We start from the raw sequence: 13,855 nt of genomic DNA, 5'->3' as shown, positions 1-13,855 counted from the left end.
TAGCAATACTGGTGGTAACACAGCAGAGAGGGCTGAGGCCTGGGAGGTGATACCCTAGGTCTGGCAGGGCCCAGCGTGAGGTCATGGATGCTGGGCCCTCACCCACTCAGCATCCCCTGAGTCAGGGAGCAATGGGTGGCCATCACTGGGAGAGGAGCTGACGGCCAATGCCCCAAAGCAGCCAGGGGCCATCGCCCCTGAACCGCACCACAGGTTGGCCACGTGATTTCCCATCGTCACAGACAGCAGCCTCGCCCTCCAGCCCTGGGCTCGCATTCAGAACGCGTGCGGGGCAGCAGGGCGAGCACCGAATCATCGCTCGAGCTGGGCGGACCCCGGCCTTCCCCGCAGCCTGCATGCTCGGAAGTGCGCAGCTGCTGCGAAGAGCGCCGACTCATCGCCCCTCAGCGTTACCGTTGGTGGGGAGAGCTGGGCGGGGGCAGCCCGCGTGAACACCTAGGGGCGGGGCCGGGCTCCCATGGAGCGAGGTGGGGCGTCACCAACCAAAACAACAACAATCCCCAGCAGCCCCCGCCGTCGCCACCACCGAGCGGAGCCTGACAGGGGAGCGAGGAGCCGCCGCCATGAAGCTCCGGGTCCGGATGCATAAGCGGACGGCCCCGCTCGAGATGCAGGGGGCGGAGCCAACGCTGGGGGAGCTGCGCGCGCACCTGTGCCAGGCGCTGCTGCCCACTTGGGGCTACAGGTAGCGCGAGGAAAGGGGGAGGGGGACGCGGCCATTCCGAGGCCGGCGGGTAGCACCCGGCCAGTACCATGCAGGGCCGTGCCCCAGCCGTCCCGCCCAAGGCTGCGGGGGCACTTGCTGCCCGCGGGGGCGGGGCTTCTCCGGAGGTGCCCGGAGTGTGGTGCGGCTGGGCAGCGTCCCGAGGCCGCCCGGGGGAAGGGCCGAGGGTGACTGTCAGCGCAGCGCGCCCCAGGCCTGGCTGCAGCGTTTCCTGGCCTCGGGGTTTTATCGCGAGTCTCCTGGCTCCCGTGGAGCCCCGGGGGCGTGGGGCGCTGGGCCGCAGCTCACCCCGCCCGAACTGTTCGGACACTCGCGTGGTTTCGTGGGGCCTGGCTCATGAGTTCTGGGCACTTGGGGTTGGCAACGCTGTGGCCAGGCTCGGGCCGCTGCTGCCCTGTCTGGGGGTTCCGCCACCCCTCGGCTGAGGCGCGGGCTGGGAGATTTACCCCGCTGCTGCGCCCGAGCTGTGGGCAGTAGGATTGTGCGTGATCCAGAGCTGTCACTGCCCAACCGGTCGCCAAAAAATCACGTGTCAGAAGTAAAAGAGGATAAAATGCCCGGTGTTTACTCATCGTGTTCGGTTTCATTTATCTCACAGCACCAAAATGGAAATGAAAGAGGCAGTAGGGAGTTGGCTAAAAGTGAAAGTTATTCTCAAACACTCCTCTGAAATGCTCAACTCAGTTCTGATTGTACATTTATGGACCAAAACTGAACCTTTCCTCTGTGTGACACAAATTAGAGTATGTCTGTTTAGTGTGGCTGTAAAGCTTTCTCCTATCGGGGGCTCTGTGTGTCAGCAATCATGAAAAGATTTGTGTGTGAAAGGCTCTTGATTTTGTTTACAGGAGAATAAAAGCTATTAAATGAGTCTTAAAAACAAAAAATAGCTTCTTCAACAGGCTAATAGCAATAAAATATTTGCATTCATGTTTTCATGTATGTATATATTTCATATTCTGAAGGATCCCAGAGTGCTTCACAAGCAGTATATACATGTGCTAGCAGTGGTTCTCAAACTTTTGTACTGGTGACCCCTTTCCCATAGCAAGTCTCTGAGTGTGACCCCCCCCTTATAAATTAAAAACACTTTTAAAGATATTTAATGCCATTATAAATGCTGGAGGCAAAGCAGGGTTTGGGGTGGAGGGACACAGCTTGTTAACCCCCATGTAATATCCTCGAGACCCTCCTGAGGGATCCTGACCCTCAGTTTGAGAACCCCAGTCCTAAGACATCAGGACAAACAATTAATCTTATTAAAATGTCATGGAATCTTTGTCTCTGGGAAGACCTTATTTTTCAAGGTCTTGCCCAAAGACCCTCATGTTGAGCAGGCTAAAGGATATTTGCATAGAAATATTTTCAAGAATTAACTATTTTAAATATACTCTGCCTCAGTGATTCATTTAAAATCTTTGACCTAAAGTTGCTGAAGCTAGTTTTAGTTTTCGGGGCAATTGGCTGCTTCCTAGAATGTGTTTATAAGGTACATTGCAGACTGAGGCAGTTACCTGTTTTTCAGAGATGGAGGTTTAAACCTACCCAAGATTTCTAGGTTCTGTGATTTAGTTAGTTAAAACAAACATAACACAAAGAGAGAGAGGTAAAAAAAAAAATTACATTAACCTGTACCTTGGTTTTATACTGTGCCCATTGTTTATTTTCCTAGTGCTTCTTTGAGCATGTGACTAATCAGACCAGTACTTAGGTTTAACAAAACCATTAATAATCATACCATACATTTGTGTAATCTGAATGTATGACTTAAACTGATCCTACCAGACGTGGCCTTGCAGTTTTTTCTATCTCTTTGCAGTTCTGATACCCAGTTTTCAATAACATTGAACAACAAAGATGCCCTCACTGGAGACCATGAGACCTTGGCTTCATATGGGATAGTTTCTGGAGATATGATATGTTTGTTACTGGACGAGACCAATGCAGCACCCATATTACCCCCATCCTTATCTTCACCTCCTCCTCCCCCACTCCAGAATAATCACGAACTGTCCACCTTGACCACCATCCACGGTCAGGCCAACAGTCCAGAAAAAGAAAGGCAGAATGGGCCATGTGAAGACCATAAAGCTCAGACTGATGCTCAGAAGAGTGATGATATGGTAAGTACTTAAGGATTGAGATACACCGATCGGGAAACAAGAGGACACAGCACATTGAGTGCTGGTTGCTAGACTTTATAATAGGGAGCATCCTTGAAGTATTATAGTTCTAGGTGCTTGCCTGGTGTATAGTCAATCACTTATCTGTCTATTACTGTCTCTGTATATAATCTCTTAAGCCTTGTGCACGTCAGAAACGTTAAGTGGTTCCAGGGTGTTTCAAATTCCATTTGAGTCCTTTACATATCTCTAGATTTTGCTAATCAGATTTCTGCAGAACACACCCTTTTCAAGGGAGCTAAGAGTGAGTTCTTCTCCCACCTCCACAGTCTCCTTTTAAAAAGAGACTTCTGATACTTTCCACAAGTACTTTTCTTCTCCCCTAAGCCCTCAACTGAGCCATTCTGAAATAATGTCCACTGGAGGAGAGAGCAATTTTGTAATCAGTTGAAATAGTGTCCATGGTTTAAAGAGTTTGTTATGAAGTGGAATATTCTGCAGGAACAGTTTCTTTTTAAGAAATGTGTCACTTTAGGGTTGGTTCCAACACATAAAACTATATTTTAAAACACATAAATGTAGAGCATCTTGTTACAATCTTTGTGGCCACTAATGTAAAAACTTTTAAAATAAATCTTAATATAAATTAAGGGGTGAGGGAGGAAATCGTGTAGTCATACTTATTTTATGTGTTTGAGATAAAATTTCTTCCTTCCTTCCAGTAGGCTTTCCTCCCAAAATTTAGGAAAAGATGGAGAGCAAGTTTCCATGTACTCCTTTATGTGCCACAAAACTAAAGTATAAAAATTTGAAAAACAGTTTAAATTGCTTCTTTTGAATTTTCTCAGGCAGTTTTGAGGGGGCATTTAATCATACTATATGTTATAAAATCTGAATGTCTGACTTTAGGGCCATCTTAGTAGAAGGGAAATTATGGTGAGGCCACCGACCTTTATGGGTTTTTTTTAAGGGGGAAGGGGATGGCATCCTTTTGAGAATTAGATCTAAGGGACTGGGAATAATTTCATTTACAAAGAATCTTGGGCATTCTGGACCAGTCTTAGTCTTGCCGCTTTTGGTCAGCTGCCTTGAATTTTGAGAAATGATGATGCCATACTGTGTAGAGTTGTGCCCCTGTAGCCTGCTGTTAGAATCTTCATGGTGCTTTAATACATTATTTCTTTGTAATACAGTAGTGCATGTAAGCCCATTGTATGTAGAACATTTATCACACATAATAGAAAGATACTGCTCTGAAGAGCCTGTATTACAAATTAAACAAAACAGACAAAAGTAGTATTCCCATTTTACAGGTGGGAAACTGAGCACAGAGATTAAGTGACTTAGTGAAGATCACACAGGAAGTGTATGAGAGAGCCAAGAATTGAATCAAGTCCAGTGCCCTAACCCCAAGATTTTCTATCTCTTGGAGGTTGCTTTGTGTTGTAGTTCAAGAAAGCCCCTCTTATATTTGAGAAAAGTTATCACTCAAAAGTAATATCCTTCTGAGCTCTGCACAGCAATTCTAAGTGACTGACCGGTATGTACTCCCAAATCAGAGCTTCACAGCTGAAAGAAGACTGGAAGGGCTAGCAGGATTAAAAAATCAATCCATGTAGGCATAAGTTTCTGAATGCCACCTCGTTTGTATTACTTTCCCTTTAAGGCAGGATGCAGCCTAAAGTTTGCTTCTGGGCTAGTCCCAGATGACATTGATCTGGAGGAGGGTACAGGTTCTTATCCTTCTGAGCCAATGCTGTGCAGTGAAGCTGTGGATGGGGAAGTGCCACACTCCTTGGAGACCCTCTACCATTCTGCTGAATGTACCAATGCCAATGATGCCTTGATAGTTCTGGTACATCTTCTCATGATGGAGACAGGTTATGTACCACAGGTAAGTGCAAAACTGGAAGAGAAACCTCCCACTTAGTAGGAGAAAAATAAGAATATCTGGAATATTGTTCTTCATGTGTCTGTGCTTAAAGATCTACTGTTACATCCTTCTCAGCAGCATGGTTAGCTGAAGTACCAGCTTCCCTAGTTTATCTTGGCAACATTCCTCAATGATGAAATAGTGGTACAACCTCTAAGAGTGAGATAGTAGTCCAGTCTGTATGTCTATTCAATCCTTGGCCTCCCTGCTTGACTGGAAAGGGGAAGGGTGTTAGCTACTTATTTTTGGCTATGGGGAGATAATGTTTAAATTCAGTTCCTAGAAGTGGAGAATGTATGCATTTATATCATTCTGTATTCAGTTATCAATAACTTTGTGTACTCCTCCCTTCCCCCTCTTGGCATTGGTCTTTCATACTGTCATTGTATATTGACTGCCTGCTTTCTAATTGGAATAATGAGTTCCTTTTTTATATATATGGGAACAGGATTTATAACCATGGATTGTTACAATCCTTTCCCCCCACAATTTGACAGTTTCATTGGTGTTCACCTCAGATGATAGTTACTGTGGCTAAGTTGTTCATATCTCTGCACGTGATGAGCATTTCTCCTTCCCCTTTGGCTATTAGTTTTAGCATGCACTAGTCATAGCCACTGTGAGCTATGTCTCTTCAGTTCAGCCAGCAGTCTTGGAAGTAGCAATTGAGGCTGCAGCACAAAATTGTGAGGAAACAAATGGAGTGAAGCACACAGATACTAAAGTAATGAGAGCCATATGGAAAAGCCCATGAGGAAATTAATAATTCTGTCATCAGAGCAGAGTTTGAATAATGTACAGTAAATAAGGCTTGATGCCATGTATTGTTCAGTGAGAGGAAAACAGTACTGAATAGCTGTTTGTTCAGTGAGTACTGTCCATCCTATGCAGTGAATGAGGCAGGGCTCCTGTTGAAAATATAGTATATGATCATGCAATTAAAGATTGTATCGTCATTCATATGCACGGAGGGGCCCAATTAAGGTTGCACAGGCCTCTTAATTCTAGCATTCCCTAACTTTTGAGTGCTTGACTTTGTAACCTTAATGTTCTTTTAACAGTGTTTTTGTGTATGTGTGTTAAATATATAGTCATAGTCAAACCAGTAATGTGTATATAATAAACATGGATTCATGAAGACAAAGGCACCTGGCTTCACTTGGAGAGAGGTGAAAATTGTTCCAACAGCCTTTCTTAAAACATTCTTAATATTAATTTTCTGTAGCCTGTGGCATGTACTGAATATATAGTGAATTGTGGTATAAAAGTTTTATTGATACAAGTTTAAGATGACTTGTATATTCACAAGCAGTGAAGCTAGAAGTATGTTAATGTGGCCAACCCAGGCTTATGCTGATAAAACCTTTATGCCACATTACACCACGAAGTAGTCTGTCTCTGTAGAGCAGACATATTAATTATTCTCTTACACACACATTTGTTGGGATTTGAGTAACTGTTAATGTTTTAATTTAGTTCTTCTCAGCCTTGGTCAGATTGCTCAGGAATACAGTGTTCTTTATCTTTTCATTTACTGTCAGGGGACTGAAGCAAAGGCAGTATCTATGCCTGAGAAATGGAGAAGTGGAGGCGTTTATAAACTGCAGTACACTCATCCCCTCTGTGAAGATGGCTCTGCTGCTCTGACCTGTGTGCCTTTGGGAGATCTTATTGTCATTAATGGTAACTGTGCCAGGCATTAGAAATGTCTCTGGGATCTAGCTCTTTTTTTCTTTTTTACCCCATATATATAGTTGTTATATGAAGCTACTTCATCCTTTTCCCCGCTGGAATCACCCTCTCTCTCCCTCCCTGCCTGCCCCCTTTCTCTTTGTGGTGCTACATCACAGCTACCATTTTCCAGCAAGGGAAGATGGGACTAGACTTCCTTTGAATCTTTAGCTTCTTAATCAATTGAGCAAGAAAAGGTGCTCCCTCCTGGTTCCAAATGAGCTTGGCTCCTTCTTGCCTAGGTGGCGATCCCAGGTCTCCCACCTATCAATGCAGAGCAATATCCTATGGCTACTGAGCCAGTTCAAGTGTTCACTTTTGATTAGCACGTTGGCAAACCTGTCTGTTCCTTCTTTTGATTCATGAAGTACGATACAAGGTGTTAACACAGATGTAATGGGATTAGCAGTATTACTGGTATGTCTTGTTTGTATCACATGCTATTTGTAAATGTCACAGACAAGTTCCAGACTTATTTATTTTGCTGATTCAGCAAGAAGTCACTTTAGCAATATCCCTAAACTTCATTCCACATTTTCAGTTCATCAGAACTATTAATTCCAGAAAATTAGTGCCATTTCTTTCTCTTAAAATGATTCCCAGGTTATTTGGAGTATTTTTTGTCCTAATTTACTCATCATTTTGGACACTTCCACATTTTGCAGAGGCAGTGTTACTTCTGGGCTTGATTCTAACCTCAGATACAGAAATGTGCACTTCAATGGAAAGTACATATATATTTAAAAAAAAAAAATCCAAGACAGCATGCATAAGCACTTAGGCTCTCTCAGGATATGTGATGAAGCATGTCTCGCTGTCCAGGATTTAAATGTAATCCTTTGACCAAGTCAGGGGACTTGCTCACTTGAATTTGTGATGGAGAGGGGCAGTGCATTGACTGCCTCGTGTACAGTGTTCATCTAGTGAACAGGAGCAATGACTCCTTGCTACAGTTTGATTTCTCATGGGGTATCACTGCCATCTCTTACCTGTGTTATGACTATTTCAACTGATAAACTGCTGTAGGTAACTGATCTTTCTCTCTTCTTTGCTATTTTACATATACTTATTTTTTGGGGAGGTAAAATGGGTTTAGCTATCTGCTTGTCAGAATTGTATGTGTCTAGTTCCTCTCCCCACTTCCCAGGAAGGAGAATGAGAGAAGGAAAACTAAACTGTTTCCAAGGATAAGGTAGAAATGAGATGGTCTCTGTAGCCTCTCAACATGTTCGTTTCTTTCTTTCGCATTTTAGCAACATTAAAAATCAACAACGAGATTAAAAGTGTGAAGCGACTGCAGCTGTTGCCAACATCCTTCATTTTCTTTCAGGAATCAGGTATTTAGAATGCGGCACTTTAGAAAACAGCCAGCCTGAAAAGTGAGGGAGGGGACTAACATAGCAAACGTTTGACAGAGAGGCCCAAGATACAAAAGATGGTGATAAGAGAAGGTGGGTGACCACCAGTTCGTGGAGCAGCTAGCTGTGAGGAAAAAGGAGTACAAATGGGTGGCCACTAAGTCGAATTTTGCTGTTAAGATTACTTGAATTTCCTAGATTAGCTATGTAAGTGAAGAACCTTGAGAGGCCATGAGGCCTCTTCTGGATTATATCCCTTTTTCATGGGGCTTCTAACTAAATATATGGATGTATATAGGTATTTCTAAGGCAGCAATGGTGAACCATCCTGGACTCATTGTTTTTGTTTTCTCTTTTTGTGGGAATTGGGGGTTCAATGTGGCTAACGTCAGCTCTGTCTTTATGGCATTGCAATTACTGAAAATGTTGCAATTATTGTAAATGTTGTTCCTGTTAGGAAGTGTGTGCTGACCACTTAGATGAGTCCAGAATGCCAAAAATAGGGAAACATCCATTGCAAAAGATCTGGATTTTATATTAGCACAGGTCTGACTATGTTTTGTACTCTAAAGTATACATGACTGCTTTGTTGCCAGTAGCTGCACTTCACTGCATTGCATCCTGGGTAGTCCAAGATCCTGGTATAATAAGACTTTATTGAAAAGGGTACAGAAGGATAGCTAAACAGTGAAGTGTAGCCAAGATCATAGGAGCACCTTTTTCTTTTGTTGCTGCAATGAGAGAATGGGCAGCCATTCATGTCAGCCCCTCACTAGTCAGGTTAACAATTCAAGCATATATGCCTGCTCTGTGGCTAAAATCTGGCAAAAGTGTTGAGAGTCTGTAAGCAAATATCATTTGAAAAACTCTTGGTGTCTCTAAATGCAAAAGGATAATACTTGGCTACTTATGAATATATGATATGGACTTGGTCCATTACATTATTACTGTGGCGGCAACACTTCTTAATTGCTAACCTGGTCCATTGGCTTGTGATCTGCTAAGAAACTTCTAAGTCTTCATAGGACTGCGTAGTGGGGTTTTTTTGTTTTTAAAACTGATTATATATTTAAATGTCTGATTTTTGGATCGTTGGAGATGATTTAAAGGAGAAAAATACATAGTAACAAAAGAGACTGTATTCAATCTCAGAAATGCAAGGAACTCCCAACTGAAGGCTAAAACTCCATCCTTTCCTCAAACTATTCTACTGGCTTATCACAGGTCTCTTAATGTCATATTTGCTGCGCAGTGTAGTCACAGCAGGATGACAAAGGGCTTTGTAGCATACCTAACACAGAGGGTATCTGATCCTTGATTGAGGTTCCATCGCATTACTGTAATGGAAACAATAATACATCAGCCAGGATTCTTAGCTTTGTTTCTTTCACCCGACTAGATTTGGCCAGGTTCCAGTGCCTGTTCTCTCATGCTGGTCCATCCCAAATAAAGTATTTTACTTTGTTGTTTCCTTCATATGAAAAATGAAAACTTTCATGAACTATAGAGTTCTGTTTGTACACAAAATGTAACCCATAAACCTCTCCGCCTTGTATGTTGTATAACAACTTGTTAAAGTTAAACTCTGTCGTCTTATTTCAATAGAAGAAAATGTTGGAGAGGTATACAAAGATCTTCAGAAACTATCCCGCCTCTTTAAAGACCAGATGGTGTACCCTCTTCTGGCTGCTGCCCGACAAGGTAACATCAGTAAAAGGAATTGGTATGTGATCAGTTGGGATCTATCCAGAGGCCTACATAGAAAGAGTCATGAATAACCTAAGTGCTGGCTACATAGAGAGTAAAAATAAATATTCCTAGTTCTAAAGATATTAAATTAGTCATCTTCTAATTTTAGGAATGTTAATAAAACTGTTAAAAATCTGAAATTTGTTTGTGTAGTTCAAATTAAATAGAACATTTGGGTTTCACTTAATGGGCTGAAGATTTATGCCGCTGCTGATACAGCTGGAAAGACTATTTCCCCCTGATGATGATTACAAAGTAGCAACCAGGCTTAAAGTGCTGAATTCCTTGGCTTAAGTTCTGTGCTGTCTATTTGTTCTTTTGTCAGGCTGGGGAAAAGCTATGCAGTATTACATCTTGTGTGGGATGACATGCTTACTGGTTGGTTACTGAGATGTTGGAAGGAATGGTGTGAAGCAACCCAGCTTGGTGATTTGCATGGCAATAGTAAAGCATAGTTTGTTTATACAGGAATTGCCAGACTAAATGTCAGCCTCAAAATCTGAAGACAAACTCAATGATAAATTCTTTCTCTTGGAGTATTTTATGGATTTTGTTGCGTTTTCATGGGATTAGAGATTCTTTGTTGAATGTGGTTTATGTGTGTTACTGGAATTAGGCAAATACTGCCTTTACCTTTTCAGCCTCTTGCTCGGTTTTGAAGTCTGTGAAACATGATTAGTTCCTTACGGCATCTTTAGCTTGAGGGACAATAGTGTGGAGCATAGCCAGTACTATAGTCATATTTTGTCTACTTCACATACGTGCAGAAAGTGTCTCTCTTCAATCTGTCATAGTAAGTCTCATCATAGCACTTCCAGAGTTAAGTGATGCAACTGAAAGCTCCATGGGAAATTACTTAAGGGAAAATGTTTCCAAACCAAGAAACGGCCCCTTCATGTTGGGAATGAGAATCAATTATTGCAAATAATACTGCTTTCTCCTCACCTCCCATTCTAGCTCTGAACCTGCCAGATGTGTTTGGCTTGGTAGTCCTTCCTCTAGAACTGAAGCTACGGATTTTCCGACTTCTGGACATCCGCTCACTCCTCTCTCTGTCTGCCGTCTGCCGGGACCTCTACACAGCTTCCAATGACCAGCTTTTATGGAGATTTATGTACCTGCGAGACTTCCGAGGTGATTCCTACATGCACCCTTTCTCCCTAATAGGTCTGCCACCTAAGGTCCCTCTTCGGATGAATTTGACAAGAGGCTTCCTTAGCTACATCTGTTTCCTAAAAATGGAGAGTAAATTTATTAATCAATCATTATACTGACTAATTGTGTTGGCTAGTTGAAAGCATAATACTGGCAGATACTTCCTTCAGTGATTCTTAGATTGTGGGCAACTGATAATCTGACAAACACTTGCTGGCGGTCTGCAGAGAGCTGGCCCATCACCTGATGCTGAGTCGCCTACTTTTCAGCTGTTTATAGAAACATTCAGGCTCTTTATTGCAAATCTGGGAAGAGGGAAAAAACCTTTGCCAGTGTCCCTCAAGAGAAGTTTTTTAGGAAACTAAGCAGTCATGGGTTGAGAGGCAAAGGGCTGTCATACACAGACGCTGGCAGTGACAATATTTCTAGGGTTTCTGTAGTTGATATATAGATACAGGAGCTTGAAATTTGGTATGAAGCAGAGAGAATTAATAGATTTAATGGCTCCTCGCCGTACATCTTCTAGGAGTCCTAATGTCTCAGTTTAAGGATACTGACTTTATATATACAAAGATGCTTAAGGTCTGATTACCTACCTTAGTTTTTGCAGGGGTTTACAAATATCTACTCATGCACTTCGGTATGAATGTGATTTTTGTTTTTAAAATGCTTATTTAATTTTTGCCCCTTCACAGATCAAATTTCTAGGCCTCGTGACACAGACTGGAAAGAGGTATGTGGGTATTATATATGTTCTCTTTGAGATAGATCTCCATGGCTTGTTTAAGAATGAGCTGCAGGCTTGGAGATTAAATGGGAGCAGAGATCAGGTTCTAAAATGCAGGGAACTGAGATCTTCATATGCACATCATGTTCAGCCCACTCAGGAGAAAATGCATTGCATCACTACTACTGCCCTCCTTGGCCACATCCTGGAATAGATTTGAGGATCTCTGCAGGGAGCTGTATGCAGTCCTTGGAGGAAGGAGGGTTGCTGTTTTAGACCTTGAGACTAGCAAGAGAGAATCTCAGCAGTGTTCTAGAACAGTTTGACTGAGTCTCAGATACCAGGGCCTGTTTGGAGACATTACTGTTGATTCTGAAGTGACCTCTTCAGCTAGAGAAGTAGTAACCTCTAGTGATTAGCGCAAGAGACTAGGAGTCACTGACTTGCTGTGGCACATTAGACAAGTCACTTAACTGCTCACTATCTCAGTTTTCCTGTCTAAAATGTGTATAATGGCACAAACTTTACTTTTCACCCAAGGATCTTAAAATATGATTCATGTAATTGTAAGTAGCCCTTTATGAGGATAAGGGAAATTAGCCCTGTCTCTATTGTATTTCATTTCTAAGGTGGCTTTTTGATGATTTTAGGCAAATATTTAGATCCCAAAGCAGCCATAAACCACACAAAATTAAGTGCCAAATTTGTCCTTGGTGTAACTTTGACAATTTCAGTGGAATTAAACCAGGGATAAATTTGGCCATAGAGGTTTAAAGTAAATCCAAGAAATCAGTATTGTTTGGGTTCTAATTTGATGGAAATCCAAAAAGAGAGAGAGAGAGACCAAGTCAGAGTCTTTTCCACAGAAAAGTCTAATGCTCAGAAGGATGGTCTGAGTTTGCTGAATCAGGACATTCCTGCTGTGATTTGAATATGGACAGCTGCATCATTAATGTGCATATTGTAAATAACTGATAGAACATGGAGGGAAGTCCTCCCTTGCCCTCTACGCCCATAACAAGTGTGAAGGAAATCCAATGTGGGTGAAGCTAGTACAATGAGCACTACTCGAATTTTAAACTCAATTTTGTTTCTTTCTTTTCTGCAGCTGTACAAGAAGAAACTAAAGCAGAAGAAGGAAAACCTGAGATGGAGGCACATGATGTTCCTGCCCCCACCTCCTCATCCAATTCCATTTCATCCCAACCCATTCTATCCAAACCCTTTCCCTCCCAACCCATTCTCTCCTAACTCCATCTATCCCCCAATGATCATTGGTGGAGAATATGATGAGAGACCAACTCTTCCATATGTTGGAGACCCAATTAACTCGCTCATTCCTGGCCCAGGGGAGGCACCAGGCCAGTTTCCTCCATTCAGACCACATTATGATCCGATTGGCTCTCTGCCAGGGCCAAATCCAACGCTGCCAGGACGAGCTGGTCCTAATGACAGATTTCCTGCCAGACCCAGCCGAGGCCGCCCAATTGACATCCGCCGTTCATTCATCTGACTGCCACTCTTCCTTTAATGGGTTTCTAAATTTCAATTCCTGAGCTTGCTTTGTAACTGCAGGAGATCCCATCAGGGCACTAACATCAGCCTTCCCTTCTGATTATGGTGAGAATTCATGGGCACAAGGGTATCTTGACCACAAGGTATAGATTCACTTAAGCTCTGTGGACATGATAACGCTGCACCACCTAGAATTCAGTGCTATTTCCAAAGGAGCTCTAACTTGAAAGTTTGTGCTACTGTTTTTTCCCCTCTCTAATCATCTGTGAAGTGCTACTTAGAGAGCAGAAGGTTGTTGGCCTGATATTTGCTGCATCAGATAAAGAGCACTTTAAGCACAAATGCTAGGCTGGTCTGACTTCTTGTTATCTGAGTGATTTGAATTAAGTGCATGGGATGTATGATGGCTTCTATAGTCCACCTGGTTTACAGCCTTTCTCAATAAGGGAACCCTTCTCTTCCAACACTATATAAGATGGTAGAACTGGTGTTTACAGGATACATTTGAGTGTCTGAAGTGTTCCTGAAGTTGATCAATTACTTTATCTTCACTGTTTTTTTTTTTTTTTTTTTTAATTTCTTAAAGAGCAATTTTGGTGTAGGACTCAGTGCACAAAGAATACAGGGCTATTTCTTTACTGCAGAAATAATATCACAAAACAGTTCATCTTACAACAGCTGAATAAAAACATGCTACAGTTCAATCCAAAAGTCTGAACAAAAGCACAAGCAAAATGCAACGATCTGCAGCAAAGCTTATGAAGTGCATCTGTCTCCCTCCTACTTTAGACTGTTTGGTTTTGCGTATAGTGGGTAAAG

General features: G+C 42.5%; 1 protein-coding gene across 2 annotated transcripts; it reads left to right on the top strand.

The window, feature by feature from the left end:
- Positions 1-337: 337 nt before the first annotated feature.
- Positions 338-13,378, top strand: FBXO7 (F-box protein 7). Of its 2 annotated transcripts, none has more exons than XM_050926681.1 (9): positions 338-706; positions 2,565-2,868; positions 4,535-4,762; positions 6,343-6,484; positions 7,786-7,869; positions 9,496-9,591; positions 10,597-10,773; positions 11,490-11,527; positions 12,630-13,378. In XM_050926681.1, exons 1-9 carry the CDS (start codon positions 585-587, stop codon positions 13,032-13,034), a joined length of 1,596 nt encoding a protein of 531 aa, XP_050782638.1. In that variant the 5' UTR covers positions 338-584; the 3' UTR covers positions 13,035-13,378. The 2 variants fall into 2 exon arrangements, with proteins under 2 accessions (XP_050782638.1, XP_050782648.1); XM_050926691.1 differs by lacking the exon at positions 338-706 and adding an exon at positions 1,415-1,488.
- The last annotated feature ends 477 nt before the right edge of the window (positions 13,379-13,855 follow it).

The sequence above is a fragment of the Gopherus flavomarginatus genome, chromosome 1 (assembly GCF_025201925.1).
Source record: "Gopherus flavomarginatus isolate rGopFla2 chromosome 1, rGopFla2.mat.asm, whole genome shotgun sequence".
NCBI lineage: Eukaryota > Metazoa > Chordata > Testudines > Testudinidae > Gopherus > Gopherus flavomarginatus.
Note: the sequence above shows the minus strand (reverse complement) of the source record. Positions and strands in the feature narration are given on the sequence as shown.

Coding starts and splice junctions, on each gene's coding strand:
- FBXO7 (XM_050926681.1), top strand. CDS start 585: ATGAAGCTCCGGGTCCGGATGCATAAGCGGACGGCCCCGCTCGAGATG. Junction 707..2,564: donor CTGCCCACTTGGGGCTACAG/GTAGCGCGAGGA, acceptor ATCTCTTTGCAG/TTCTGATACCCAGTTTTCAA. Junction 7,870..9,495: donor CATTTTCTTTCAGGAATCAG/GTATTTAGAATG, acceptor TTATTTCAATAG/AAGAAAATGTTGGAGAGGTA.